Source organism: Chlamydotis macqueenii, chromosome 2 (assembly GCF_036417535.1).
Source record: "Chlamydotis macqueenii isolate bChlMac1 chromosome 2, bChlMac1.mat, whole genome shotgun sequence".
Lineage (NCBI taxonomy): Eukaryota > Metazoa > Chordata > Aves > Otidiformes > Otididae > Chlamydotis > Chlamydotis macqueenii.
The window spans coordinates 61,735,124-61,761,818 of NC_141557.1; the positions used below are offsets into that span (position 1 = coordinate 61,735,124).

The 26,695-nt window shown below is 42.0% G+C and overlaps 1 protein-coding gene across 1 annotated transcript in view; it reads right to left on the minus strand.

The window, feature by feature from the left end:
• The window catches only part of ICE1 (interactor of little elongation complex ELL subunit 1), a 42,459-nt gene extending 24,478 nt beyond the window's left edge, over positions 1-17,981 (minus strand). The window contains exons 1-10 of the mRNA XM_086743086.1: positions 17,759-17,981; positions 16,866-16,924; positions 15,267-15,302; positions 14,809-14,826; positions 13,927-14,038; positions 12,855-12,931; positions 4,137-4,174; positions 2,206-2,288; positions 1,897-1,936; positions 1,751-1,807 (exon numbers count right to left, since the gene is read on the minus strand). Of these exons, the coding sequence (XP_086599212.1) occupies positions 1,751-1,807; positions 1,897-1,936; positions 2,206-2,288; positions 4,137-4,174; positions 12,855-12,931; positions 13,927-14,038; positions 14,809-14,826; positions 15,267-15,302; positions 16,866-16,924; positions 17,759-17,845 (607 nt within the window). The 5' untranslated portion in view covers positions 17,846-17,981. The remainder of the gene's footprint in view (positions 1-1,750; positions 1,808-1,896; positions 1,937-2,205; positions 2,289-4,136; positions 4,175-12,854; positions 12,932-13,926; positions 14,039-14,808; positions 14,827-15,266; positions 15,303-16,865; positions 16,925-17,758) is intronic.
• Between the last annotated feature and the right edge of the window lie 8,714 nt (positions 17,982-26,695).

The following is a 26,695-nucleotide window of genomic DNA, read 5'->3' on the forward strand; positions in this document are numbered from 1 at the left end:
GTTAAAATAAATATTTTTATAAATTGAGGAAAACTTCAATTGCTCAGAGAGCTAAGAATTTATGTTTCTTTATTTTTACTCAGAACACAGACACACCTACAACAAAATACAAAATATCCACAACAAAAATTAAGGCACAGGGACATAGGGGCATTTTAGGTTCAGAAGAAGAGAAATGCTAGAGGCCATTGAAGGAATGGATCCTGCATTGGCCATAGCCACACAGCAGACTGAAGGAACAGTTGCAGAATGCTTCAGCTTTTCTTTTCTATAGTGAAGATGGTAAAAAGTTGTAGCAACCAGCAGAGTAAAATGTAAAAGCAGGTTTGAATGTAGCATTAGTGAAATTAAACAGCTTTCTAAAACAATTCAGGTGACATGACCATAAATGAGGCAGGACATATTTTAGAAAGAAAGTATTTATATCACATTCTTTTTTTTTATGCCCACTCAGTAGTAACTGATCTTAGTCTTACCATGGAGTAACAGCAAAGTAAGTGTATCTGAATTAATTATCAGGCCACAACACTAGTAGACATTGTCTGGAGTCCTAACAGCACTACTGCTAGGTAATGCCAAACAAACCAGTTCTAGAATCAGAAGGGCAGGTGGAGAAGGAGAAAAAGACCAAAAACTCAACAAAATGCACAAGCACTTTACCTGCTTATGCCAAAACTATTGTCAGATCCAACAATCAGGAACTGAGACTATTGGTTTTGTGACAATTCTGTAAGTTAAAGACCACAGCAAACTGCTACTATTTTATGAAAAGACATATTAAAAAAACCTCAGCACAAAAGAGGAAAACCTGCCCAATTCTGCATGACAGCTATTAACAACATTAACAATTTCTCTTTAGTAATAAAGCCTTGCTACTATTTGCAGCTCAAATTAGAGCTCAGATCTTAATTTTCTCATTTTGCTATTGAATAAAAATTAAAGGATGAAATTGGGTACAAATTTAGTACACTCCAAAAGGCAGTAAAAATATGCCAAGACACACAAGAACTGAAAGGTCTACCTTGGTCAGAAAAATTGAATTTTGGCAGCAAACATCATATACAAATTTTGTAAAGTAAAAAATAGAATAGGGAAGTTCTTTCACCTGAAAATTGCCTACAGAATTTCTAAACAATTCAAAAGCAATATCAGTATTTTAAAAGACTGCAAAAATGCAAAAAAAAACCCACCTGCTTAAAATTTGTCCTCAGTACTTTAGTGGAAGTTTAGAAGGAGTTTGCTCCATTACACAGTTAGAATCAGATAATTTGTAGCAGACATTTTAGATCATTAGGGAAAAAAAAGTCAATAGGATAAGGAATAACTATACATCCTGGATTTCCACTTGATTTAGAGCCTCACAGAGAAACTGTAGCAGATTCCACTCCTATCTTGTATCTTTTGCTTTGCATTCTTCCTTTATGATTTCAATGAGCTTCAAAGACAATGGGATTGTTTGTATTTTTCTCAGTATTTGCATTCTGTTCTGTAATTGCATATCGATTGACTTCAAACACACACAGGGTAAACTACTCATTTTAATGAATCAAGTATTCTCCTTACCGCAAAACTGAAAATAGTAATATATTACATTAGTCTTCCATCAGTGTAACATATTTCTATCAACTACATCTGCTCTTACAGCATTTCTGTCAGTATCCTGTGTTTCAAAAAATGCAACTCCAGAAGAGTTGTAATAAATTCATAACGGTTTGTTCCACACAGAGAACGATCTTGCAAAAAATCTTACCTCTGTCTATATCTGTTGTAAGATCTTCACTTGAACTCTGAGTCTCCACATGCTTAACTATTAAAAAGAAGAGAGAGGGGAAAGAAAATTTTCAAACGGAACAATATCACACATCAATAAAAAGGCAATCAAAGGTGAACACTTACCTTTTCTGCACTTCTCTTTAAGTACACCATCAAGTGTTCCCTGTTAAAATTAAATAATATTAATTTTCCATGCCATATGTAGTTTGTAGAGTATCTACTCTTAATTAGTATGAAATCTAAATGAACATTTCAGAGGTAATGGTTCAGTTGGAAAATTTCTATCTCTTAAGATGAATCACTATGTTTAGTTACTCAATATCCTCAAGAAATGTTATTACACTATTTCAGTATCTCTTTTACTAGTAGCTTCCTTTTCTTCACTCAGAAATACTACAAGAAGCTTCATCCAAAAGATCAGGAAAGTCTTACCTGTGCCTTCTTTAGCTCCTTTTCAAGCCTTTTCTTTTCAGTTTTCAGTTGTCTGAAGTCCTGTGTATGCTTTGTTGCAGCCTCTTCAAGAACAAGAACAAAAATTCAAGTTAGAAACTACCATATAAGAAACTACCATATAAGACCATAAGTAGTATGGGTCACCAGTTTGCAAATCAAATTACCAGGAAAAAAAATATATTGTGACATACAAATCTATTAAAGTTATATTTTGGCTCATTATGTCAACAACTCATGCATACAAGTATGTCATCTTCCACTGCATAATTATTGTTCTGAACTACTGGAACACATTTATTACTTTTTTCACTTACATGTAAGACTGAAGAGTGGGTCATACTGTAATGATACTGTACTATAGAGCACTATACACAAAGCAAAAAAAAAGGGAATAAATTTAAGAATGAGGTGCAATGTTTTTTTCATGAGTTTTATTCTCTTATTTAGAAGAGGGCTCTGGTTCAAAGATGAAAACCATAGCCAACTGCATTAGAAAGATGTAGAAAGCACTCAAACCTAATAAACAGAGAAGAGTACCTTATCTCTTAATGTCTAACCAACACCTGGGAAGAGTGCAGATGGGTGGGAATAAAGAGTACAAGGCAGGTAAGAAAGGGTTGAATGTGAGGTTGCTAGGGAAATTCTCAAGCAAGAGATACTCGAAAGAACTCCTGAGAGATACATCAGACAGACAGAACTTTCCTGCTGCTCAGATCAGAGCACAGAAGAGAACATATCAAAAGAAGGAGCATTTAAAAGGCAGCTAAGGTGGTAGGTTGACAAAAAACAATCACGGGAAAATTTCAGATTGACAAAAGATACCAGGCTAAAATACGAGGTCTGGGATATTTAATGAACACAGAAAAGAACCAGTCACTAAATTGGACCTAATGTAAACTATCTCACAGTATTTTGTTCTAGCTCTGCTAGAATTTGACGTTTTGGGAGCAAAAGGGTATGAAAACTTTGCTTCTGCATAATGGAACACCCAAATACTCATCAAAATAAACACCCTGTACCTGTAATTTACAGTAGGATTTGGAGGGGGGGAGCGGGTCCAACACTTAGATACAAGTCATCCAGTTTGCTGTACTTTAAACTGTGGTAAGCACAGTTGTAAGTGTGCCCTGAATGAAAATGTTTGCCTTGCCAACTAACAGTACAACAAGTTAAGTACCAGAATGCTTTATGCATATCCACCCTCTACCAGCAAAACAAGAAAAACACAGTGCCACAAGGCACGTGCTTTATCTCTACTTAAAAACAAACCAACCAACCAAACCAAATTGCCAAAATATTTAAAAATCAGAAAACGTGTGTCAAGATCACTACATATTTAAATATGATTATAAACACGACCAGAAGAATCTTGCCAGGAATATTAGGATGCTGGAGCACATGACAGGCTTGTTGAACTAAACTTAATTAGCTTGAGAGAAAAAAAAAAAAACAACCAGAAAAAAAAAACCTTAGAAGGGATCCAAAAGCAGCGTTCCTGTGCCTACAATGAGGTCTCAAGAAGATGGAACAAGACTGTTCAGTGATGCATCATGGGAGGACAAGAAACACCAGGCATAAATTGATACAAGAGAGTTTCCAACTGGCTATAAGGAAAAGCTTTTTCACCATGAAGACAGTCATGCAGTGAATTGGGTTGCCTGGACAGGCTGGGCAGACTCCATCCTTTGAGGTTTTCATGACCAGAAGTTCCCTTCCAACTTCATTTACGTCATGTGCCTAAGATACTCAACAGAAAACATTTTGCTGGAGAGCTGATGTAATTCAGAGACTAAGCACCACACATAGTACTGCTCCTTGGGGCCTCAGAGTTAGAAGGCTGCAATTAGTTCTTTGGATAAAAAAGGAGATGGAGTAGGACAACAGTACAGTAACTCAATGTAGAAAGTTACCTTCAAGTTTCTTCACTTTCATTTCCAGTTTCTTTCTCCTGTTAAAAAGAAGACATTAATACATATTTTTTGTATAGAATTATGTTGCATGAAAAATCAGAAAAAAAAATCTAGCCATTTCAGAGAAAACACACTTCCTAGACCCAGGACATCGACTTCTACCTAGACTTCAGCAAAGCCTTTGACACTGTCTCCCACGGTATTCTCCTGCAGAAGCTGGCAGCCCATGGCTTGGATGGGTACACTCTTGGCTGGGTAAGGAGCTGGCTGGAGGGCCGGGCTCAGAGAGTGGTGGTGAATGGAGTTAAATCCAGCTGGCTACCGGTCACAAGTGGTGTTCCCCAGGGGTCGGTGCTGGGGCCTGTCCTCTTCAATATCTTTATTGATGATCTGGATGAGGGCATTGAGTGCACCCTCAGTAAGTTCGCAAATGACACCAAATTGGCTGGGAGTGTGGATCTGCCTGGGGGTAGCGAGGCCCTACAGAGGGATCTGGACAGGCTGGAGAGCTGGGCTGAAGCCAATGGGATGAGGTTCAACAAGACCAAATGCCGAGTCCTGCACTTCGGCCACAACAACCCCAGGCTTGGGGCGGAGTGACTGGAGGACTGTGTGGAGGAAACGGACCTGGGGGTACTGATTGATGCTCGGCTGAGCATGAGCCGACAGTGTGCCCGGGTGGCCAAGAAGGCCAACGGCATCCTGGCTTGCATCAAAAACAGTGTTACTAGCAGGAACAGGGAGGTAATTGTCCCCCTGTACTCGGCACTGGTGAGGCCGCACCTCGAGTACTGTGTTCAGTTTTGGGCCCCTCACTGCAAGAAAGACATTGAGGCCCTGGAACGCGTTCAGAGGAGGGCTACGAAGCTGGTGAGGGGTCTGGAGCACAGGCCTTATGAGGAGCGGCTGAGGGAGCTGGGATTGTTCAGTCTGGAGAAGAGGAGGCTCAGGGGAGACCTTATAGCTCTCTATAACTTCCTGAGGGGAGGTTGTAGTGAGCTAGGGGTCGGCCTTTTCTCTCGTGTAGACAGTGATAGAACTAGAGGCAATGGTTTCAAGCTGCGCCAGGGGAGATTCAGGCTGGACATTAGGAAATATTACTTCTCGGAAAGGGTAGTCAGGCACTGGAATGCACTGCCCAGGGAGGTGGTGGAGTCACTGACCATGGGGGTGTTCAAGAAACGTTTGGATGTTATGTTGAGGGATATGATTTAGCTGAGAAGTATTGGTGATGGTTGGACTGGATGATCTTTTAGGTCTTTTCCAATCTTGATAATTCTGTGATTCTGTGACCTGTGAGACCAATGTGTCCCTGAAGTTGAAAACTTAAATCATGAGCATGGTGCTGACATTCTCACACAAACAGCTGTATCTGTTACAGAAGTAAGAGTTTCCTTTTAAGAATCAGCCCACTAATCCAGGTAGATAAATATACCTTCATCTACAACTTGGAGTTACAAACACAACCCGAGAAAACTAGCTTCTGGTTTTTGCATTTCTATGACGTAACGCAGACAGGTTAGTTTTAGACCTTAAAAACAACTAAGCCTTGCTTACAACCAAGAAGACCTAAGCAATAAGATAATCAGGAACAGCCTTCAGGATCACTTACGTCCCACAGCTTTTTGCTCAGAATATCCAGGTGTTTACTAAAGCCAAATCAAAATTAAAAAAAAATCATGCATCCTGAAAAATTTTGACTTCAGTATTTCCAAACCTACCTTATATGTAAAACATACAAAGAACTAGAAAATGTTAAAAAAAGTAAACACTTCTATAGTTCTATTATTTCCTCCTATTAAATCCCAATATCCCAGAAAGTTTTTAAACTCTTGTGATAAGTAGAGGACTCTGTCCTGAAAAACACAAGGTACCGATGCTCACTGATCACTTTCATGAAGAAGAACACAGTTCATCCATTCCCCATATTAAAACTTGTATAATGGATTGAGATTTACAGCCTAAGCCTTTCTGGATGTGCAAGCTTTAATCATCGCTTCAGACATTAACCGGAATACATATGAAAACTCACTAAGTAATGGGATGGCTGACCACCTTTAGCATGTTCAGTAGTCAAAGCATTTAAACTACAAAGTAACAGAGCAATGCTCTTGGGCCTTCTCAGCCTGAACAGGTTCATACTTAGTTCTCTCTGTACTCAGATGATAGCTTTGACAGTCAAGAAATAGGTGTGAATTTAAAAAAAAAAAAAAATCACAAAACATCTTCCAAAAAAAAAAAAAAGAAAAAAAAAGAGGGCAGGTTTGTCCTTTAAAAAATAGCAGGTAATGAACTTCTGCTTCTCTGCAGATGATCTTCCGACCAATGCACAGAAGTAGTGCATCTACAGTATATGGACATTGGAAGCAAGGCAAAATGGGAGGACAAGAGATGCTGTTCACCACTGTAGGGAGAAGATTTGTGCAGCCAAAGCTCAACTAGAGCTCAAACTGGCCAGTACTCTGCAGGATAACAAAAAGGAATTTTAAAAATATGTTAACAGCAAAAGAAGGATCCGAGATAACGTTGGTCCATTACTTGACGATGTCTGTCTCCTAACAACTAGGGACACAGACAAAGCAGAGACATTTAATGCCTTCTTCACCTCTGTCTTTGACACTGATGATGGGCCCTGGGACCCCCAAAGTGTGACTGGGAGGATGATAAACTCCCAGGCAACTCGGAACTTGTTCAAGACTTGCTGCTCCAGCTGAATGCAGTAAGTCTATGGGCTCTTATAGGATTCATTCCAGGGTGCTAAAAGAGCTGGCTGATGTCATTGCAGGACCTCTCTCCATCTTTTTCAATGGGCTTGGGAGTCTGGAGGAGCCTCAGTTGACTGGAAGCTGGCAAATGTTATCCCAGTTTTCAAGAAGGGTAAGAAGGAAGACTCTGGTAATTACAGGCCTGTCAGTCTCCCTCCACTGCAGAGTAAAATTACGGAGAATTTATGGAGAATTCTGGGAGTTACTGAAAAACACTTCAGACACAACATGGTCACTGGTCATAGCCAGCATGGGTTCATGAGGAGACAGTCCTGTTTAACTAACTTAACTTCCTTTTACAAGCTGACTCATCTAGATGACTAAGGAAAGCCAGTATATGTGGGGTTTTCTGGATTTTAGCAAAGCTTTTGATACTGTCTCTCACAGTACCCTTCTGGACAAAACGGCCAGCATACAGCTAGACAAGTTCTTAACACATTGGGTAAGCAATTAGGTTGTGCTCAAAGAGTTATAGTAAATAGGGTTACATCAGGCTAGATGCCAGTCACAGGTGGAGTTCCCTAGGGCTCAATTTAATGGCCAGTGTTCTTTCATGTCTTTAATAAATGCTCTGGACATAGGAATCAAATGTGTACATTAAGTTTGATGATGATAAAAAACTAGGAGTCGTAGAGTCCCTCAAGAGTAGAGAGGCCTTACAGAGAGATTTGGATGGACTAGAGAGCTGAGCAATCACCAACCGTACAAAATTTAACAAGTACCAGATTCTCCAGCTGGTATGGGGTAATCCTGGTTATATGTACAAACTGGGGGACAAGATGCTGGAGGGCAGCTTTGTGGAAGAAGACTTGGGAGTTTGAATTGATCACAAGTTGAATATGAGTCAACACGTTATGTGGTGGCCAAAAGGGCCAATCATGTCCCGGGGTGCATCAAGCACAGCATAGCTAGTTGCTCAAGGGATGTGATCATCCCACTCTACACTGCACTGGTGCGGCCTCATCTCAAGTACTGTGTGCAGTTTTGCATGTCGTAATGTAAGAAGAATTGTTTGGGTTGGAAGGGACCTTTAAAGGTCATCTAGTCCAACCCCCCTGCAAGGAGCAGGGACATCTCCAACTAGATCAGGTTGCTCAGAGCCCCATCCAACCTGGCCTTGAATGTTTCCAGGGATGGGGTATCCACCACCGCTCTGAGCAATCTGTTCCACCACCTTATTGTAAAAAAATTTTTCCTAATATCTAATCTGAATCCACCTCCCTCTATTTTGAACCATTACCCCTAGTCCTGTCACAGCAGGCCCTGCTAAAGAGTCTCTCCCCATCTTTCTCGTAGGCCCCCTTTAGGTACTGGAAGACCACTATCAGGTCTCCCCAGAGCCTCCTCTTCTCCAGGCTGAACAGCCCCAACTCTCTCAGCCTGTCCTCATAAGAGAGGTGCTCCAGCCCTCTGATCATCTTTGTGGCCCTCCTCTGGACTTGCCCCAACTGGTCCATGTACTTCTTATGTTGAGGGCTCCAAAACTGGACACAGTACTCCAGGTGGGGTCTCACCAGAGCAGAGTAGAGGGGGAGAATCATATCCCTTGACCTGCTGGCCATGCTCCTTTTGACGCAGCGCAGGATGCAGATGGCCTTCTGGGCTGCAAGGGCACATTGCTGGCTCATGTCAAGCTTCTCATCTTCCAGCACTCCCAAGTCCTTCTCCCCAGGGTTGCTCTTAATCCATTCTCTGTCCAGCCTGTAGTTGTGCTTGGGATTGCCCTGACCCATGTGCAGGATGTTGCACTTGGCCTGGTTGAACTTCATGAGGTTTGCACAGGCCCACCTCTCCAGCCTATCAAGGTCCCTCTGGATAGCATTATCATCAGAGTGTGTCCAAAGGAGAGGACTAAGACAGTGAAAGGTCTCAAGGGCAAGACTTAAAGGGGCAGCTGAGGTCACTTGGTTTGTTCAGCTTAGAGAAGGGAAGGCTCAGGGGTGATCTCATCGCAGTCTACAACTTCCTTAAGAGGGGCAGCAGAGGGTGAGGTGCTGATCTCCTCTCCCTGGTGACCAGTGATGGGACACAAGAAAATGGAATGAAGCTGCATCAGGGGAAGTTCAGACTGGACATTAGGAAAAGGTCCTTCATTGAGAGGGCAGTCAGTGCCTGGAACACGCTCCCCAGAGAAGTAGGGTGCCAAGCCTCTCAGAGTCCAAAGAGCATCTGAACAATACTCTTAGTCATATGGTTTAGTTTTAGGTAGTCCTCTGAGGAACAAGGAGTTGGACTCAATGATCCTTATAGGAAGGTCCCTTTCAACTCAAGAAAGAAGTTCTGTGATATAAACAACTAAGAATCTGAATAATCAGAAAGCACTAAATGCCAACATTTATCACTGCAGTGATATTTAGAGAATAAATAGTTACTTTTACACGTGCAGTAGTACAGACTAATTTCATCAACACATACAATTACATTAAGAAAGAACATAGCTAGATATTAAATCTAGTAACTCACAAAAAGCAAGGTTTAGAGATGATCCATTTAGACAGAACTCCTCTTACGTTATGCAACTCAACGCTCCTATCTGATCTTTAAGATGCACACACAACTTCAGCTGACAGAAAGCTATGCTAACAGAAGTTGCACTCAGAAGCAGAATACATACAGCATTACAATCTACTCCAACTGCAGAATTCATGATGTGGTTATATTTGTAGTAGTCAAAAGTTGAAAAATATAAAGACGAAAAACAACAACTATGTCTGTCATATTTATTTCATCCTTAGAGAGAATGTGATCTTTTAATTTAAATTAGCAACCTTACTTCTGGAACATTCTAACCTTTTAAACACTTTTTTCGAAGCTTGTCTGTAGGAGTGATTTCATACCCAAACCCTTCTTCACAGTGAACATGTGTATTTGTTTCAAGCTATTACACTCGTTATAAGCTCAGAATTGGGGAATTGCCATCCTTGTCAATATTCAAAACTCAACTAGACAAGGTCCTGAGCAACCAGACTTTGATGCTGGCTCTGAATGGCAGATTGGACCAAAGGACTTGAGAGGTAATTTTTGACCTAAGTTATTTTACAGTAACTATAGATTAACGTTAATTTTATGAACAATTCACTAGAATTCTGCTTCTGAAAAAACTCAGCTCTCAAATTACTGAACTCATGTGACCTACTGCTTAAAACGGTCTCACTGTCAAAGGTATATAAAACAGCTACAGCATCACAGAATGGCTGAGGTTTGAATGGACCTCTGGAAGTCATCATCTCCAAACCACCCTGCTCAAGCAAGGTCACCTAGAGCTCACTGTCCAGGACCATGTCCAGATGTCTTCTGAATATCTCCAGGGACAGAGAGGCCACAACCTCCTAAGGCAACCTGTGCCAGTACTCAGTCACCCTCACAGTAAGAAGTGTTTTTCCTGAAGTTCAGAGAGAACATCCTGTGTTCCACTTTGTGCCCGTTGCCTCTTGTCCTGTCACTGGACAGCATGGAAAAGAGCCTGGCTCCCTCTTTGTTACATCATCCCTTCAGGTATTTATAGACATTGATAATAACACTCCTGAGCCTTCTCTTCTCCAGATGGAACAGTCACAGCTCTCTCAGCCTTTCCTCAATAGAGGGATGCTCCAAGTCCCTTCATCATCTTGGAGGCCCTTCACTGGACTCTCCCCAGTGTGGCCATGTCTGTCTTGTACTAGGGAGCCCAGAACTGGACACAGTACTCCAGGTGTAGCCTCATTGGTGCTGGGTAGAGGGGAAGGATCACCTCCCTCAGCCTGCCAGCAATACTTTGCCTAATGCAGCCCAGGACATTGGTAGCCTCCTCTGCTGCAAGCCTACGTTGCTGGCATACGTTCAACTTTCTGTCCACCAGGGCCTCCAGGTCCTTTTCTGCCAAGCTGCTTTCCCACTGGGTGTCTCCCAGTATATACTGGTGAATGAGGTTGTTCCTCACCAGGTGTGGGACTTTGCACTTCCTCTTGCTGAACTTCATGAGGATTGTGTCAGACCATTTCTCCAGCTTGGCACACCCCTCTGGCCTATCAGCTGCTCCTCCCAACTTTGTGTCACTGCCAAACTTGCCGAGTATGCTCTGTCCCATCGTGCAGATCACAAACAAAGATGTTAAACAGGACTGGACCCAGTACGCAGCCCAGCTCCTCTCCTGCCGCGGTACACTGCTAGTTACCAGCTTCCAAGTAGACTTTGCGCTGCTCTTCATCCTCAGGGCCTGGCCTGGCCATTCAGCCAGTTTTCAATCTACCTCACTGCTCATTCAGCCCCTACAGCAACAGCTTAAGGGGCTATGAGGCTCTTAGGGGAGACAGTGTCAGAGACCTTACTGAAGGCCTGGCAGGCACTAGCCACTGCTCTTCCCTCATCTACCAGGCATGTCAGTTCATTGTAGAAGTTTATCAAGTCAATCAAGCATGACTTCCCCTTGGTAAAGCCATACTGACTACTTCCAAGGAGTATCTTGTGCTTCATGTGCCTGGAAATGGGTTCCAGGATGAGCTGCTCCATTACCTTCCCAGGGATGAAGGTGAGGCTGACTGGCCTGCAGTTCCCAGCTCCTCATTCCTGAAGACAGGAGTGACAGACAGGAGATGGGCAATGTATGTATATTAACACAGTATATTGCCAGCACATTAGATTGGCGAGTTCTCTCTTAAGATGCAATTAGCAATGGGGTAGCTGCTCTCTGCTGCTCTTAGACAGAACAATGTGCTGAAGATTCCTTTAAGCTCACAGGACATAGAGTACCTATATGTGAAATAAGTGCAGTCTGGCGGAAGTGACAACAGCAAGTGACAACAATGCTAGTCTGCTTGTACAATCTTTTGGATAATAATGGCTTGCTGCTGTGCTTGTCAGTACTGTATGTTTCATAAGCCACGTAAAGATGCTAGGGTATCTTATCTGAGAGATGCTTCAGTCCCTTGATCATCTCTGTGGCCCTTTGTTGGATTCTCTCCAGTACACCCCTATCTCTCTTGTGCAGAGGAGCCCAGAGTGGGACACAGTACTCCAGGTGTGGCCTCACCAGTGCTGAGTAGAGAGGAACAATCACCTCCCTCAACGTGGTGGTAACACCAAAATAGCTTAGGAACACCAAAGTTAAAAATGATAGCCAGTTTAAAAGGAAGGAAGTAAGGAGTCACCAGTGGGATTTCCACTGGGATATGTGCTGGAACACATCAGAAATAAAAGTTGACTACAAAAAACAGCAGAAGAGTACCTTTCCATACAATACTGAGAAGTCACAGTTCCCCAGTACAGGTGATTTAGAGGCTATGAGTATAACAGGGCTAAAAAGCAATTAGACAAGTTCATTAGAGAGTCCATCAAGAGCTGTAAGACATGATAACACACACATATGCTCCAGGCAAGGAAGTCTTTGAGTGACTGGTTACTGGAAGAACAAACTTTGGGAATGATCAAGGCACAGCTTCACAGTATTCTGTACTATGGCAGCAAAAATGCCTTCTGCATTTTTGGTGCCAAACCTCTCTGGCCTATTTGCAAACGTGGTGGACAGTTCAGGGTCTGATGAATGCTTCTTTAAAAACAATTATTTTAAGGATAGATTTTAAGTGCAGATCACTTCGGCAATATAATTTATATATTGGCCTCAGAGACTTATTAGCACAATGGAAACAGACAGCAATAACAAAAGCCAAGACTAAGAAGCACTTAAAACTGGAGAAACTACAGTTGCTTCTCCAGTCTCATCCTGTTCTTAAAAACCTCCACTAAACCACCACCAAAATCCACTTCAAGACAGGATAATAATTATACTAATTCTACCTTCCAGAGTGTTCCTACAAAATTTAAGACCATTCTTCCTTCCATCAACTCCCTGTTCTAAGAATCTACAAGCATAAAATTAGAACAAAGTGGAAAAAATAACTAGCTAAGGTACAAGACCAAGCTCTGGAAGAGGTAAGAGAGGGAAAGAAAGGTTGTGAAAAAAAGAGGTACCACTCACACAGCATCACTGTTTACTATTTCTTCTTTAATTTTAGCATATTCCAACTGACTCTCCCGATAAATCTTGAGAGAACTCTGTGGAGAAGGAAAGTACAGTTAAAATATGTCCTTACTGAAGGCAAAAAAAAAAAAAAAAAAAAGATGGCAGACACTTTACCTATTCTAATGAAAACAGTCCATAGCCAAAAAAAAAGTATATTCAATGAGAAAACATGCAAGTAGAAAAGTCAGGTTATTCTGCTTCTTTAAAGGCAAAAGTTATAACAAACAAATAAATAAATCGATATCTATCTATCTTTTGAGTACGTGCCTCCAACAGTTACCTGGATAGGAACTCAAAGCTGAAGTCAAAAGCACAACTATTATACACCATACATATAATCCTGCTTTTCCTGACAAAGTGCTGTCAGGACACCAGCTATTAACGCTTGCTGAGGGAAGAGGATTTTAAAAACAGTTCTAATATAGATGAAAAGCTACGTACAGTGACAAGACAAATGTTAATATCCTATCTTGTACTGGCATGAAAAAACTATGAGGCAGAAATACTAGTTACTGCCTAGAAAATACATATGGTTAGATTATTTGAACAGTCAAAAGCTTTTTTGCTGTAGGCTAAATCTCAGCTAAGGGATGAGAGAGAAATTAGGAATAAACTCAAGTAGCTAATAATGTAAAAGTACATGTTCAAAATGGTAACAGAAGCAAATCCTATTCTGCACAGACCCTTTTTGCACCTTTTGAGTAGTAGAAGTTATAGAGAGTTCAGAAATCTAGTAAGACCAGAATAGAAAAACCAAAGGACTTTGAACGTAGCTCCTTCCTTCCTAAATAAAGAAATAAACACCAAACAATCTGATCAAAAATCATAGGAACTACAAAAGCCTGAACTTTTTGCCTATCTGAAACCTGCTGCCATTTAATTAATTTCACCTAAAAAAAGAGCTGTCTGTCGCAGAGCTGGAAATAACGACCGGGCTCATTAAAGTCTGCTTTATTAAGACAAGCATTAAATATAGACATTTCCTTCAATAGAAAAACTGCAAGTTATTTAAACATCACAAGCACACCTTTTTCTCTTCCAACTCTGCTTTCAAGGAACCCAACTCTTCCTGGCACTTCTCCAGAGGCAGGATTTTCTGTAGCATCTGCTCCACTTGGCAACGAAGAGCAGAGATCTCTCTGAAACAGAAAGTGTATTAAAAAAGAAAAAGTTGCCAGAAACCATGGTGCTTTAAAACTCAAAGTTCTGATTCTTCAGGCAACTGAGTATTTTGCTTTCCCCTATGGAAAAATGCTGAGAGATACTCAAAGGCTTTTAGGACTCTAAGTGTTCTCATTTTTCCACCCAACATTTTACATTCAAAGAAAATTAAAGATCTGATTTAAAAACATTAAACTGAGCCTAAAGCTAGATTAGCAGACGATATGTGCCAGACAGGAGTACTGCCCCGCTGCCAACAGTGAAGTCCCAGGAATAAGTATCTCTACACAGATAGTGCTGTGAAATAAGAGCGGAGTCCAACTGCGGGATTTTTCAGCAGGCAGGATGGAGTCTGTAAAGATTATATGCTGCCTCTTCCTCTACAGTCAAGTAGGATAAGCAAGGGCACGTAGCCACAACTATAACACAAAATGCTTCATATAAAAAGGGCCACTCCAGTTACGCTTACATTTAACCACCACCAAAAGATGAGCTCCCCATCTCCACTTGGTCACTTTAGACTCTTTCGTAACATAGGGCTAGGAAAGAATTTCACATAAGTACTGTAGAAGGAGAACAGATTTTCCTCCTATTGCTAACTACGGCCTACGAAGCATGGTAAAAGAAAGGACCGTATTAAATGCTCAGCCTCCACCCAGGACTGTTGCTGTTACAATGTCAGACTCCTAAAACTGTCCCAGAGACAGAGAACATAGCATCTTTAGTAAACAGTTTAAATCAAACTTACCTTTCAGCAAATTGAAGCTGTAATCACTTGTTAAAGTAGAAATTTAAAAGTTTATCAAACATCCTTAAGTATATTTTAATCCAACCACCACTTGCAGAGAGACATCCAATAAAGACTTCCACCCAAAAAACATAGGACTTGCAGAACTAAGTGTTTGAAATACTTTTATATGTTTGCAGTGAATAAGCAGAGCTTCTTCTCTTACATGAAAAAACTTGGGTCATTCTCAGCAACATAGATTCAAATAGTCCATACTAAGTTATATATTAGAAACAGTCAGATCTTAAGTGGATAGTTTTAATTCCAAAGCCCTATTTTCTTTACAAATCCTATCCAGTCTGTTCTTTACTGGAGACATCATCTCTTAACTTAAACCTTAAATAAAAAACCTCAAGCCCTCTCATGAGAAATGCTGATATACTAATTCTGTAAGAACGCTAATAGAAAAGTAAAGGATATCAGTGCATTTCTGTTGATACTCTGTCAGCAAACGACTGCAAGAAAAAAAAAAAAAACAATACATTAGTAATTTTTTCACCTAATTTTGACAGTCATGTCTTAGGATACCTTTCCTTTTGCTTTATAGAGAAATACAGAAACTTTAAGATCGGTTTGCATTTTCTGGTAGTAGTCAGTATAACCCTTTTGTTTCATTAAGTCATTCAAAACTCAAATCAGGCTGCTCTAAAATAAAAAAAACCAAACAAAAACAAACAAACAAACAAAACCATCTGGCAATTACATGAATTTGTAGTCATTAACTATTTGCAGCTTAAAAAAAAAAAACAAACCCAAAAACCAACCACACACAACCAACAACCTTTATTTAAGTAAACAACATAGTATACCTATAACCACAAAATCATATCCTAATTCCCAAACTTAAAAGGATGTTTTCCTAGGAAAGAACACAGAAATTTTAGAAAAATAGTTCAAAAGACCCTAGAAGGCTTTAATCTTTACACTATTCTCCTAGCAGCCATAAGAGAGCACACTTACTCTGATCCAAGGTGTACAGGGGTCCATGGGACAGGACCAAGAAAAGCTATTCTTTCCTTTCCTCAAATGTTATGGATTTAAAAATGGAAAGGAGAAAGGACAAGACAGAGAAATACCATGGCAGTTACTCCAATACAGCGAGGGCTGCATTACTTTCTTTTGCAACAGTTAAGAGTAATCAACTAAGGCAAAAAAGAAACAGTCTGAGCTACAACTAATTAAAGGAGAGGTAACTCCCACAAGAAATGTACACGCTGACAGAGAGAAGAGGGACACAAAGTTTGGAGGCAGGAAAAGGAATCTACAGACACAAAGTAAAGGAGCTTCGAAGAAAAGGGTCCTGGTTAAGACAGTGAGGGCTCTCTTAAATACTTTTTGGAAACTAGAATGCAGGTCTGGAATTTAGATTTGCTAAAACCAGATTGACACATATCTGGCAAATGGTATATGAGAAACAAACTGTTACAATTACATGACATAGCAAGGATATCAGGACATAGAAGGGAGATACACATAACATGTCTCAACATATTAATCCACACAATCCTATGTTGATCATTATTGAGAAGCGGAAGCAGTTACAGAAGAGAAAGCAAACTATGAGAAGCATTTTAGAATCTTACTGTTCTGACAGAGGTTTGGCCTCACTTTCCATATTCTGATATTTAATCCCAATAGTATTTCACAACTTAATGCTCGGACTAAGTTGTCCTGTAAAGTTTTGCATACATCTGTACTTGACTTCCAGTTCTCATAGTATATTCTTCACAACAGATAAAATGAAACAAATCCATTCAAACAGCTGCTTCTGCTAGTATTTGTACTAATATAAGCTATTACAGCTACACAAGATAGCCCTGTTTTACTACCATTACAGGCAAATGTTTTAGGGTATAAAATAAAGAAGTCTTACAGTCTAGATTTAGGATGCATTTGTATAGTTTTGTGCATTAACTAATATCTACTTTCCACAAAACATATTTGCTGCATTGCTTTAAAAACTTAAGAGCAATAAAGCTCAAAACAATAAAAAAGACCACTTATGCAATTGTACTTACTCTCCATCAATCATTTTTTGCTTCAGCGCAATTAATGCAGCTACATATTCATTTATATTCTGTAAGGAAGAGCCTCAAGTTAGTAAAGAAGTTTCACCCCAAAAACCAGTACTATACACTGCAAACAACCCCTAAACTGATCACTAATGTTCTACGTGATACAATAATCTGTTTTCTTTTTTTTCAGTTCTCTTAGCGAAGTTACTAACTCCCCAAAAAAACATTCATACAAATACACATAGAGAACGCAGGCTCCACAGGAAAATGTGCACACTTACATGAGGCTTTACTACAACAGCTTTTCAAACTTTGCCTTTACAGTAGGTTATATACTAAAATCCCCATAGCTTTTTCTCTCAAAAATCAAATTAAGCTTTAGAAGAATATTACCAATAAACGACATATAGCTCATCTGAGTCTACAGATTTCCCACATCCTCAACCCAAACTCATTCTAAGACTGTCCGAAGACCTCCTTCGCCCCCTGAACTCTCAGCAGGGCCTGCCCCTCGTTAACAAGGGAAACAAACACTGCCCAAAGCGTTACCCTACAGAACTACACGCTCGCTTAAGAGGGCCGAAGAAAGGAGGCGAGCGGTGACTCTCTCCCAGCTGCACCGAGGCGAACTCAGAAGACGACCGGACACCCTCCAGCAGACCCCGCTCGCCACGCCGCAGACACGGGCTACCTCGCCGCCTTCCTCCCGCCTGAAGCCCGCCGCTGCCGCTCCTTTTACAGAGCCCGTTTGCCCGCGCCCGCTACCCGAGAGCGCTGACCGCGGCACCCAGCGCTCCCCGCCCGCGGCCCGGCGCAGCAACCCCACGGTCGCATCCGTAAGGAACAACGCCGCCCCAGGCCCTCCCAGCACTACAGGCTCGGCGGCCGGCCGCTACCTGCTGGAGGACACTGCAGTTCGCGCAGGCCGCCGCGGCGGCTGCGGTCCTGGCCGGTGGCGGCGGCGGCGCCTCCCCAGGCATCATAGTGACGGGGACGCGACAGGACGGGCCCGGCCGCGCCCCACGCAGCCACACGCGCTCCTCCGCCCAGCCCCGAGAGAGGCGCGGGGGCGCGGCCGGAGCGGCATCGTACGCCGCTCCCAGCAAGGACCCAGCTCGCGTCCACGGAGGTGACCCAGTCGCTGCCTGGCTACTGGCAGCCGAAAAGACGGCAGAAGACGCTCTCTGCAGAGGCCAAGCCTTGAACGCGCACAGTGAACACCGTCTTGGCCCACTGAGAGAAACGGCTGCTCCCGCATCTGACACACCCTCTTACGATTACTATTATTTTTTCTTTTTGTATGCACAGGCACTTGTGAGGGGCGCTGCTGCGATCCCGGCGCAGGCGCGGGCCACATTAGCGCTTCTCTGGCCGGGCGCTGCCGGGGCGGGGCGGGGCGGGGCGCCCGGGGGGTGGAGCCTGCGCCTTGCGCTCGGGCCGGGCGGGGCGGGGCGGGGCGGGGCGCCCGGGGGGTGGAGCCTGCGCCTTGCGCTCGGGCCGGGCGGGGCGGGGCGGGGCGGGGCGGGGCGGGGCGGGGCGCCCGGGGGGTGGAGCCTGCGCCTTGCGCTCGGGCCGGGCCGGGCCGGGCCGGGCCGGGCGGGGCCGGGATGGGATTCTGGCAACGGCAGTGGTCTGCGCCCAGCCGAGCTGCTCTATGTGTGTTCCGCTGTTGGCGAGCTGGAGCTGCTGTCTAGCCACGGCTGTACTTAGCTGCTGCTATTCCCTGGCATACGCAGAACCAGTTCTTAAAATGGGAGTGTGCCTGTTAAGCTCACCCAGACAGTGCCTTGCTGGGGGTAGGCCCCGGCAAGCGACCGAGCTTTTCATTTTATCCAAGCATTCGTAAAGAGGTATTTAAGGGCGATATTTAGCATCACTTGCCATCATCATGGCTACCTGCATCTACTTATTCTTTGTATAGCAAGCGAGCTAGGAGAAGACTTCGTGTGTTGCAGACCATGCTTTCGATCGCTTAGAGAAACCGAATTTAAGGTAATAACTGCTGACTGTGGTGGTCCACACTGTGTTACTGCTGAGGTGTGTGGTCCCATCACATTGTTTCCGTAGCAATCATTCAGTATCCAGTACGCAGCATAGATGGTTGCACACTGATTTAGTTTGTGGGATTTTTCTATTCAGCTCATGCTGTTGGACTTCATTTACTACTCTTTGCAACGCTGCTGCTTACGCAACTTCTAGGCTACCGGAAACTTTCTCTGGCTCACAGTTTATCCAGGTACTTCAAGTTGCTTTTTCACTCTTGTCCTACTGGTAGTTCATACATATTCCTCAGGGCAGTCACTATTCACCTCTAGATTTGCAGAACCACATTAAATCTTCCTTCTCACTAACAGTCCATACAGCTGCATGGTTAACTGGATCTTAATTAAGACATTGAAACCTGTAACTCCTATGTAAGTGCTCTGATCAAACAGACTGTTTCAGGCTTCCTGAATCTTTCTACTTTTGAGAGCTTTACAACAATATAATAAAATATTCATTAAAGCAGGAGTAAAGTTCAAGTGACCGTATCACTAGAATGAGTCACTCCCTCTAGGGTGAGTAAATTGCCTGTGGGAAGTGCCCTTCCTAGGGAATGGAGCTGAGTGCTACTCGTTTTAGATTTGAGAGGTTGGAGCCATGGTTAAGTCAGGTAACAAGGCACTTTATTAGGTGAGACAGTTAAGGGCATAGTTCTGCAGGAAGAAGCCATGCTCTATCAGAAGGAAGTGAATAGATAAGATGTTTTCAGAAGAGTTCAGTGTTTCTTGCTGCTATTTGTGCTTAAGTGAAAATGTTACCCTCAAAATTCAATTTTTGTTGAAGATGCCCACATTTTCTAGTTCCCATTCCTTGACAAGAAGAAAATATTTTAAAACTGTGTTTTACACACCCTAGAAAAACTAGTTATTAAAAGCATTCCTTCATAAATTAAGAGATGTTAAAATTTAAAACAGAGAGTATGAAATAATAATGTAAACTATACATTTTGGGTTTTTTTTTAATTGCATTTAATGGGATTAGGCCAAGAAGAAGAGAGATGGTAGGGCTTGGAGTTCTGAAGTTCTACTTCGTTGTATATCAAGTGATGAGCACATCAGAGTTCAGAGAGGATGTATGGGGATCGGAGAGCACTAGGAAGGGCAGACAGGATCTAACAGGGGAAGGTTATAAATCTGGAATTTAAAAAGCCCTGTGAGTGCAACAGTAGACTTATACAGGGCTAAGTTGTGGGTGCCGTGAGGTCTGAGTCACAGGTCTCTTTTGTTGATGATAAAACAGAAAATTTGCCACTGTTGATAGCTGTGAATCTCCTCATTGCTGAATTGGGCCATTTAAAAATAATAAAATGATGCTTGCAGGGTTATGGTGTATATTTAGCAGAACTGAAATAGCCAGCAGCACATAAACATAATTTCTTTACTTTTGCTCATAGAGACAACATAAACTGTCCTTCCTGTTTCTCATGAATGAAGAACAGAAAGAATCAGACCCTGATGTTCCAAAAGAAGGTCTGCACAAAAAACACTCAGGTGTTTTCGCTTGTGGCACAAAGGTGCCATCCTCTTTCCGCCAGTGACTGAAGGTAATATTGATGATAGGTGCCATTAGAGAGGCTCTGTAGAGGAAATCAAGATGCCTAACTATCTTCACAGCTTGTCAACATGACAGCACCATGGTCTCTGGCAATCTCAGCTTTCTAGCAGAAAAGTTTTTTAACTGTAGTTAGTGTGAAAGAAACTCCTATTAATCCAGCACCATAGTTTTATTTACATGTATGCCGCAGAGGGCTCTTGCATAAACAAAGACACAAAGGACTGGATGATGTTTGAGATGTCATTGGATTTCCTGTTTGAAGCATTCTAAGGCAGTCTCCAGTTGGGACAAACTTAAGGCTGATTTTCATCATTAGTTCATTAATTGGAGAAATTATTAGTGACTGTCACTACTCATTAATAATACCACTTTCTTTTTTTTACCACATTAGTGAAGAACTCTGAGTATGAAGTTCTATTTCTTAAAAAAATGCGGAAGTGCTGAAAGAAAGCAGTAGAGAAGTACTGCCATTTACATAAAATCAAGATGTGATCTACCAGAATGAAGCAGACAGAAATACCAGTTGCTAGCCAGAAATAGCAGTCAGAGGTTAGAACATCATATTATGAGCAAATCAAAACAAAAAAAATATCTGCATGTTGGATATCAAGCACCTCTGACTCAAAGGTGCTTGACTGATAGGAGGCAGCCACTAGCAGAGGGAAGCAGTCCTGAAGGGCAAAAGAGTCCAGGAGGAATGGACATTCTTCAAGAAGGAAATTTCAAAGGCTCAGGAGCAGGTTGTCTGTTGCAATAAGGGCACGGACTCCGTGGATGGTGTACTGGAGACCTATATTGTCTGTCAGCATCACTCTTTTATATCTTTTCTCAGTTCCATGCGAACTGCACACGCCTGATCATCTATTTCGATTGGTAACAATATACTGTTCACGTGCCTTAAACTTCATTTGGATTGGTTATAGATTTTTAGTTGTCTTTACTATTTTTGCCTTTGGTATTTACTTATCTTGTTCTAATTGTTGGGTTTTTTTTGTTATTGAGCAAGTGGTGTTCAAGGACATAGCTCAAATTCTTCAAAATCAGACAGCTGTGCTGCACTCTCTGTTCCCACAGTTGTCCCCGTGTGCTGAAAGACGAGCTAGCAAGGAAGAAGACAGGCCTGGATGAACAGAGAGCCCGACAACTCAAGAGGAGGACTACAAAGATGTTTTGAGGCTATGCAGGGAGAAAATTTGTAGGGCCAAAGCCAAACTAGAACTTAATTTGGCTATTGCGGTAAAAGATTAAAAAAAAAAGTTTCTATAAACACATTATTAACAAAAGGAGCATTGAGGAGCATCTACATCCTTTATTGGATGCAGGGGGAAATGTAGTGCCAAAGAATGAGGAAAAGGCTGAGGTACTTAATGCTTTCTTTACCTCAGTCTTTAATAGTAAGACCAATTGTTCTTGGGGTACCTAGCTCCCTGAGCTGGAAGACAGGGATGAGGAGCAGAATGAAGCCTCCATAATCCAAGGGGAAATGCTTAGCAACCCACCACACCACTTAGACACAAACAAGTCTATGGGGCTGGATGGGATCCACCCAAGGGTATTGAGGGAGCTGGCAGAAGTGCTCACCAAGCCACCTTCAATCATTTAGCATCAGTTCTGGCTAGCTGGGGAGGTCTCAGTTAACTGGAGGTTAGCAAATGTGACGCCCATCCACAAGAAGGGCCAGAAGGATCTGAGGAAGGTTATGGAGCAGATCATCATGAGTGCCGTCACACGGCATGTAGAGAACAACCAGGTCATCAGGCCTAGTCAGCATGGGGTTATGAAAGGCAGATCCTGATTTACTAACCTGATCTCCTTCTATGACAAGGTGACCTGCCTAGTGGATGAGAGAAAGGCCGTGGATGTTCTTTATCTAGACTTTAGTAAAGCCTTTGACACTATTTCCCTCTGCATTCTGAAGAAACTAGCTGCTCGTGGCTTGGACAGGTGTACTCTTCGCTGGGTGAAAAACTGGCTGGATGGTCAGGCCCGAAGAGTTGTGGTGAATGGAGTTAAATCCAGTTGGTGGCTGGTCACAAGTGGTGTTCCCCAGGGCTCAGTATTGGGACCAGTTCTGTTTAATATCTTTATCAATCATCTGGCTGAGGGGATTGAGTGAACCTTCAGTAAATTTGCAGTTTCCACCACTAACACTGTGTCTTTGAATGTAACATGATGCCAAATGGAACTTGCATAGTACACAAGGAAAGTCTGTGTCATGCCCTTATACTCCTCCACTTCACTCTGTCCATATTAGATTGGGAGTATATTATTTTGTACAGAAGGCTTTTTTTTCTCCTTTAAACACTGGATTTATTCTGAAAGAGTAGTAGCTACAGTTGCAGTAAAAGACCTCCTTACAGCTACCCTGTTTTTGGAAACTGGAAGTCCTTTTATATTCATCATAACATAGGATTTCTCAGACTATATACTACAAGCTAAAAATAGCACAAGCTATCATCTCAATTTTTGAGGGAAAGAGGAGGTCATCCTTTATATTTTCCAGATGTGTAACAAGTCCTTTGGCAAAAATAAAACAGAAGTATTGTGGCCTCTTAGAAACATGAGCTATGAAATTGCTGTCTGACAAGATGAGAAAACTGTGATGAAGCCATTAACATTAATCACAATTTGGATATTTATTTATTGTCCCCAAGCTTGGACTGTCTGCCAGATTGCACATAAATGATATTGTCACTAGCTTAAAAATCAAGGGCCAAGTGTTGTCCAAAAAGCATGAAGTTGGCTTTAAAATTATAGTATGCTGTAAATCAGTGTATGAATCTTTTATTTTTCAAGGCTTTAGGGAAAGGTATTTCAACCCACAGGGAGAATAATTTCATTTCCTAGCATCAGAAGATACTTGGAGTGTTCCCAACATTGCAGAGTCCTCTCAAATCCAAATTTCTTAGGGTCTCTATTGGTCTTCCTTTATGTCCCATCTACCTCTTTGAACTGTAAATAGGAAAAGTTGTGCCCATGAACTTTCCTTCGGTTTCATTAAACTCAGTGAGAGACAACTAACTTTATTGAGAATCGCTTCACTTCTGTCAGTGCGCTGGTAGAATTCAGGTGCATTTAGATAAAGCCATCTTTCTGTCTGCAGCCTTTCTGCTAATGGTGAGACACAGCAGCTATTTTTATAAGGCAAAATGACAAGATGACAATTTTTTCCTTTGAAGAAACTTTCACCTTTCACCTTTTCTCCCTCCCTCCGTTAGCAATAGTTATAATGAAAATTGATCACATAGGTAGGATCACAATTGTGCCTTCCAAGCATCCATATAGACAGTTAGGCAAAGGATCTAGTTTATGTCTTTTATACGAAACTGTTACTGCATAAATGTGAAGTCTTTGAAGTATGGACCAGAATATTCCCTTTGTGGGTAAGTTTCCAAACAATTCAGTGTTCCCTCTGCCCCTCTCCTTCCTGATTCTATAAGCTAAGGAATAAAGAGATTTATCTTCTTGCCATTTACTCAAAGAACCTTACTTTCTTTTTCTGTTGAATGGCTTGGCAAAAGGAATGCAACTTCACTGCTTTCCTTCCCAGTACAGGATAGCTGCTAGACTAGTGATCAGAATACTGACAGCAATTTAATCTCAGAGAAAAAAAAAAATGTACTGACATAAGAACTATAAGATAGTGCATACTAAATTTTTAACACTAGTGTTTTTACTGGAAAAGACTTAGACTGTGACTTAGACTATGATACAGAATCACAGAATCATAGAATAGTTTGAGTTGGAAGGGATCTTGAAAGGTTATCTAGTCCAGTCCCCCTGCAAGGAGCAGGGACATTTCCAACCCGATCAGGTTGCTCAGACCCCCATCCAGCCTGGTGTAAGGGTCGGTCAGAAAATCAGTATTGTCTCAACCTTGTCATCGAGGACTTCCAGGTGGACTATGGACTTGATCTGGCCTAAAAGTTAGGCTCACAACGTGACATGAGTTGCTGTGAGCAGCCTGCCTGAGATGCAGTTGTTTGTTTTTTTCCTCCTGGGAACAGAACGGAACTGTTATGGACAAGGCCAACTCTGGCCTAACAACAAAATGTACAACATCCTTGAAACGGCAGACAGAGTGGCGTGGAGGTGCCATGGCTCATCCCTGTTGTCAAAACTGGCAAAGATAACCGTGCAGCTGCTATCGAGGAGGATGAATCACAACTGCTGTCTCAAAAACAACGGTGAAAAAGTGCCCTTTAGCGGAACTTTGCTAATTATAATGTACAAAAAACACACTTCTATCCTAAGGGCCGAGAACAGGCGGAGATCCCCAAAGTAAGGAGGAGCAAGGTTTGCCACTTGGCATAAAGGTCGACCCCTAACAACGAGACCCCCGAAGAGCTCTCCCCACCGAGGATCGACATCGACATCAATTGTGAGGACCAGCAGGACGCTGCCTGGACCTGGGACCATAGGGACGCCTTGGACCTGCGGTAGCAGCTATTATCTTCTTTTTTCCCTTCCCTATCTTTACTTTTCCTTTTCACTCCCTTTCACCTATCGCATGCCGCTTTACGGGCAAAATAATAAAGTTTGTTCTGTTTGATTGAAACCAACCCCTTTGGCGTGTTCACCATAATTTTGCACTTCGAGATCGCATTAAAAGAACCATCACAAGTCCTGAGTGGGCCGTGACACCTGGCCTTGAATGTTTCCAGGGATGGGGCATCCACCACCTCTCTGGGCAGTTCCAGTGCTTCACCACCCTTATTGTAAAAAATATAATTCCTAATATGTAATCTAAATCTACCTCCCTCTATTTTGAAACCATTACCCCTTGTCCTGTCACAACAGGCCCTACCGAACAGTCTCTCCCCGTCTTTCTTGTAGGCCCCCTTGAGGTACTGGAAGACCGCTATAAGATCTCCCTGGACTCTCCTCTTCTCCAGGCTGAACAGCCCCAACTCTCTCAGCCTGTCCTCATAAGAGAGGTGCTCCAGCCCTTTTATCATCTTCGTGGCCCTCCTCTGGACCTTCTCCAACTGGTCCATGTCCTTCTTGTGTTGAGAGCTCCAGAGCTAGATGCAGTACTCCAGGTGGGGTCTCACCAGAGCAGAGGGGCAGAATCACCCATTGTAACCTACACAGGTAGCAGTGTAGTTCCATGTCTCCCTGAAGCCAATATTCATGCCCTTATAAGTAATCAGTCATCTATTTATATCACTGAATATAAGTGTTTTGGAAGCCGATTCTTGTGTTAAAAGGGAATGGAAATGAGGCGAAACTTGTGAATTAACAATACACTCTAATACAATGTAATCCCTGTTGGTTTTGCTAGAGATGAGTTAGCTTTCATCTTAGTACTGATGACACTTCAATTACTATTCAGAAAATACTTCTGAAAACTAAATACTTACATTTTCAAATGAATATGTTTAGTTCTAAAAGGCAGAGTGCTAAAACCAGAAATTTTATTTCCTTATACATACCAAAAGTTTTTGTTTCCCCATAACAAACAATCTGAACTCTATACATTCACTAACCAAAAGCACATTTTATGCAAGTCTGTTTGACATGTAATATTGTTCAACTCCGTGGTAATGGCTATGAGAAAGTTCTGGTTTAAATAAGGAAACAATTAGCTAATACATTCACAGTTTCTTCACCCACTCCTTTCTGGAAGCAAATCAGTTTTCTTACATATTTGGAGGAGATTATTGTGCATACTTTGTACAGATGGAAGCCACAAAATAGTTCCAGTGCTACCAGCTGCTCTGCCAGTTTTCTGGAAAATTTCTTCCAAGAAAATGCTTAAAATACTGAATGTCTCCGGGAAAAATAATTTTTACCTCGTAGGTACCAGTGAATGTTTTTTCAGTATCATTTTTTCTTTCATGAGCCAGTTCTTTTAATATAGTACTGTACTTGCTGATGAAAATAAGAAGGCCTTCAAAAGTGTCATTGACATGAAGGATGCTGAAAAATGCCTGCGTAGATTTGATAATACAAAGGTAAACTGTAATCTAAGAGTTAAACTCATCATTGAGCATTCTGTGGTGAAGCCTAGATCAGGTAGATTTGCTACTGTACTTAAAAAAAAACTTTTTGTCTTTCTGTTTCTTATATGCACAATACGGGAAGAAATGATCATAGAATTATAGAATCATAGAATGGTTAGAGTTGGAAGGGACCTTCAAAGGTCATCTAGTCCAACCCCCCTGCAAGGAGCAGGGACATCCCTGACTAGATCAGGTTGCTCAGAGCCTCATCCAGCCCAGCCTTGAACGTTT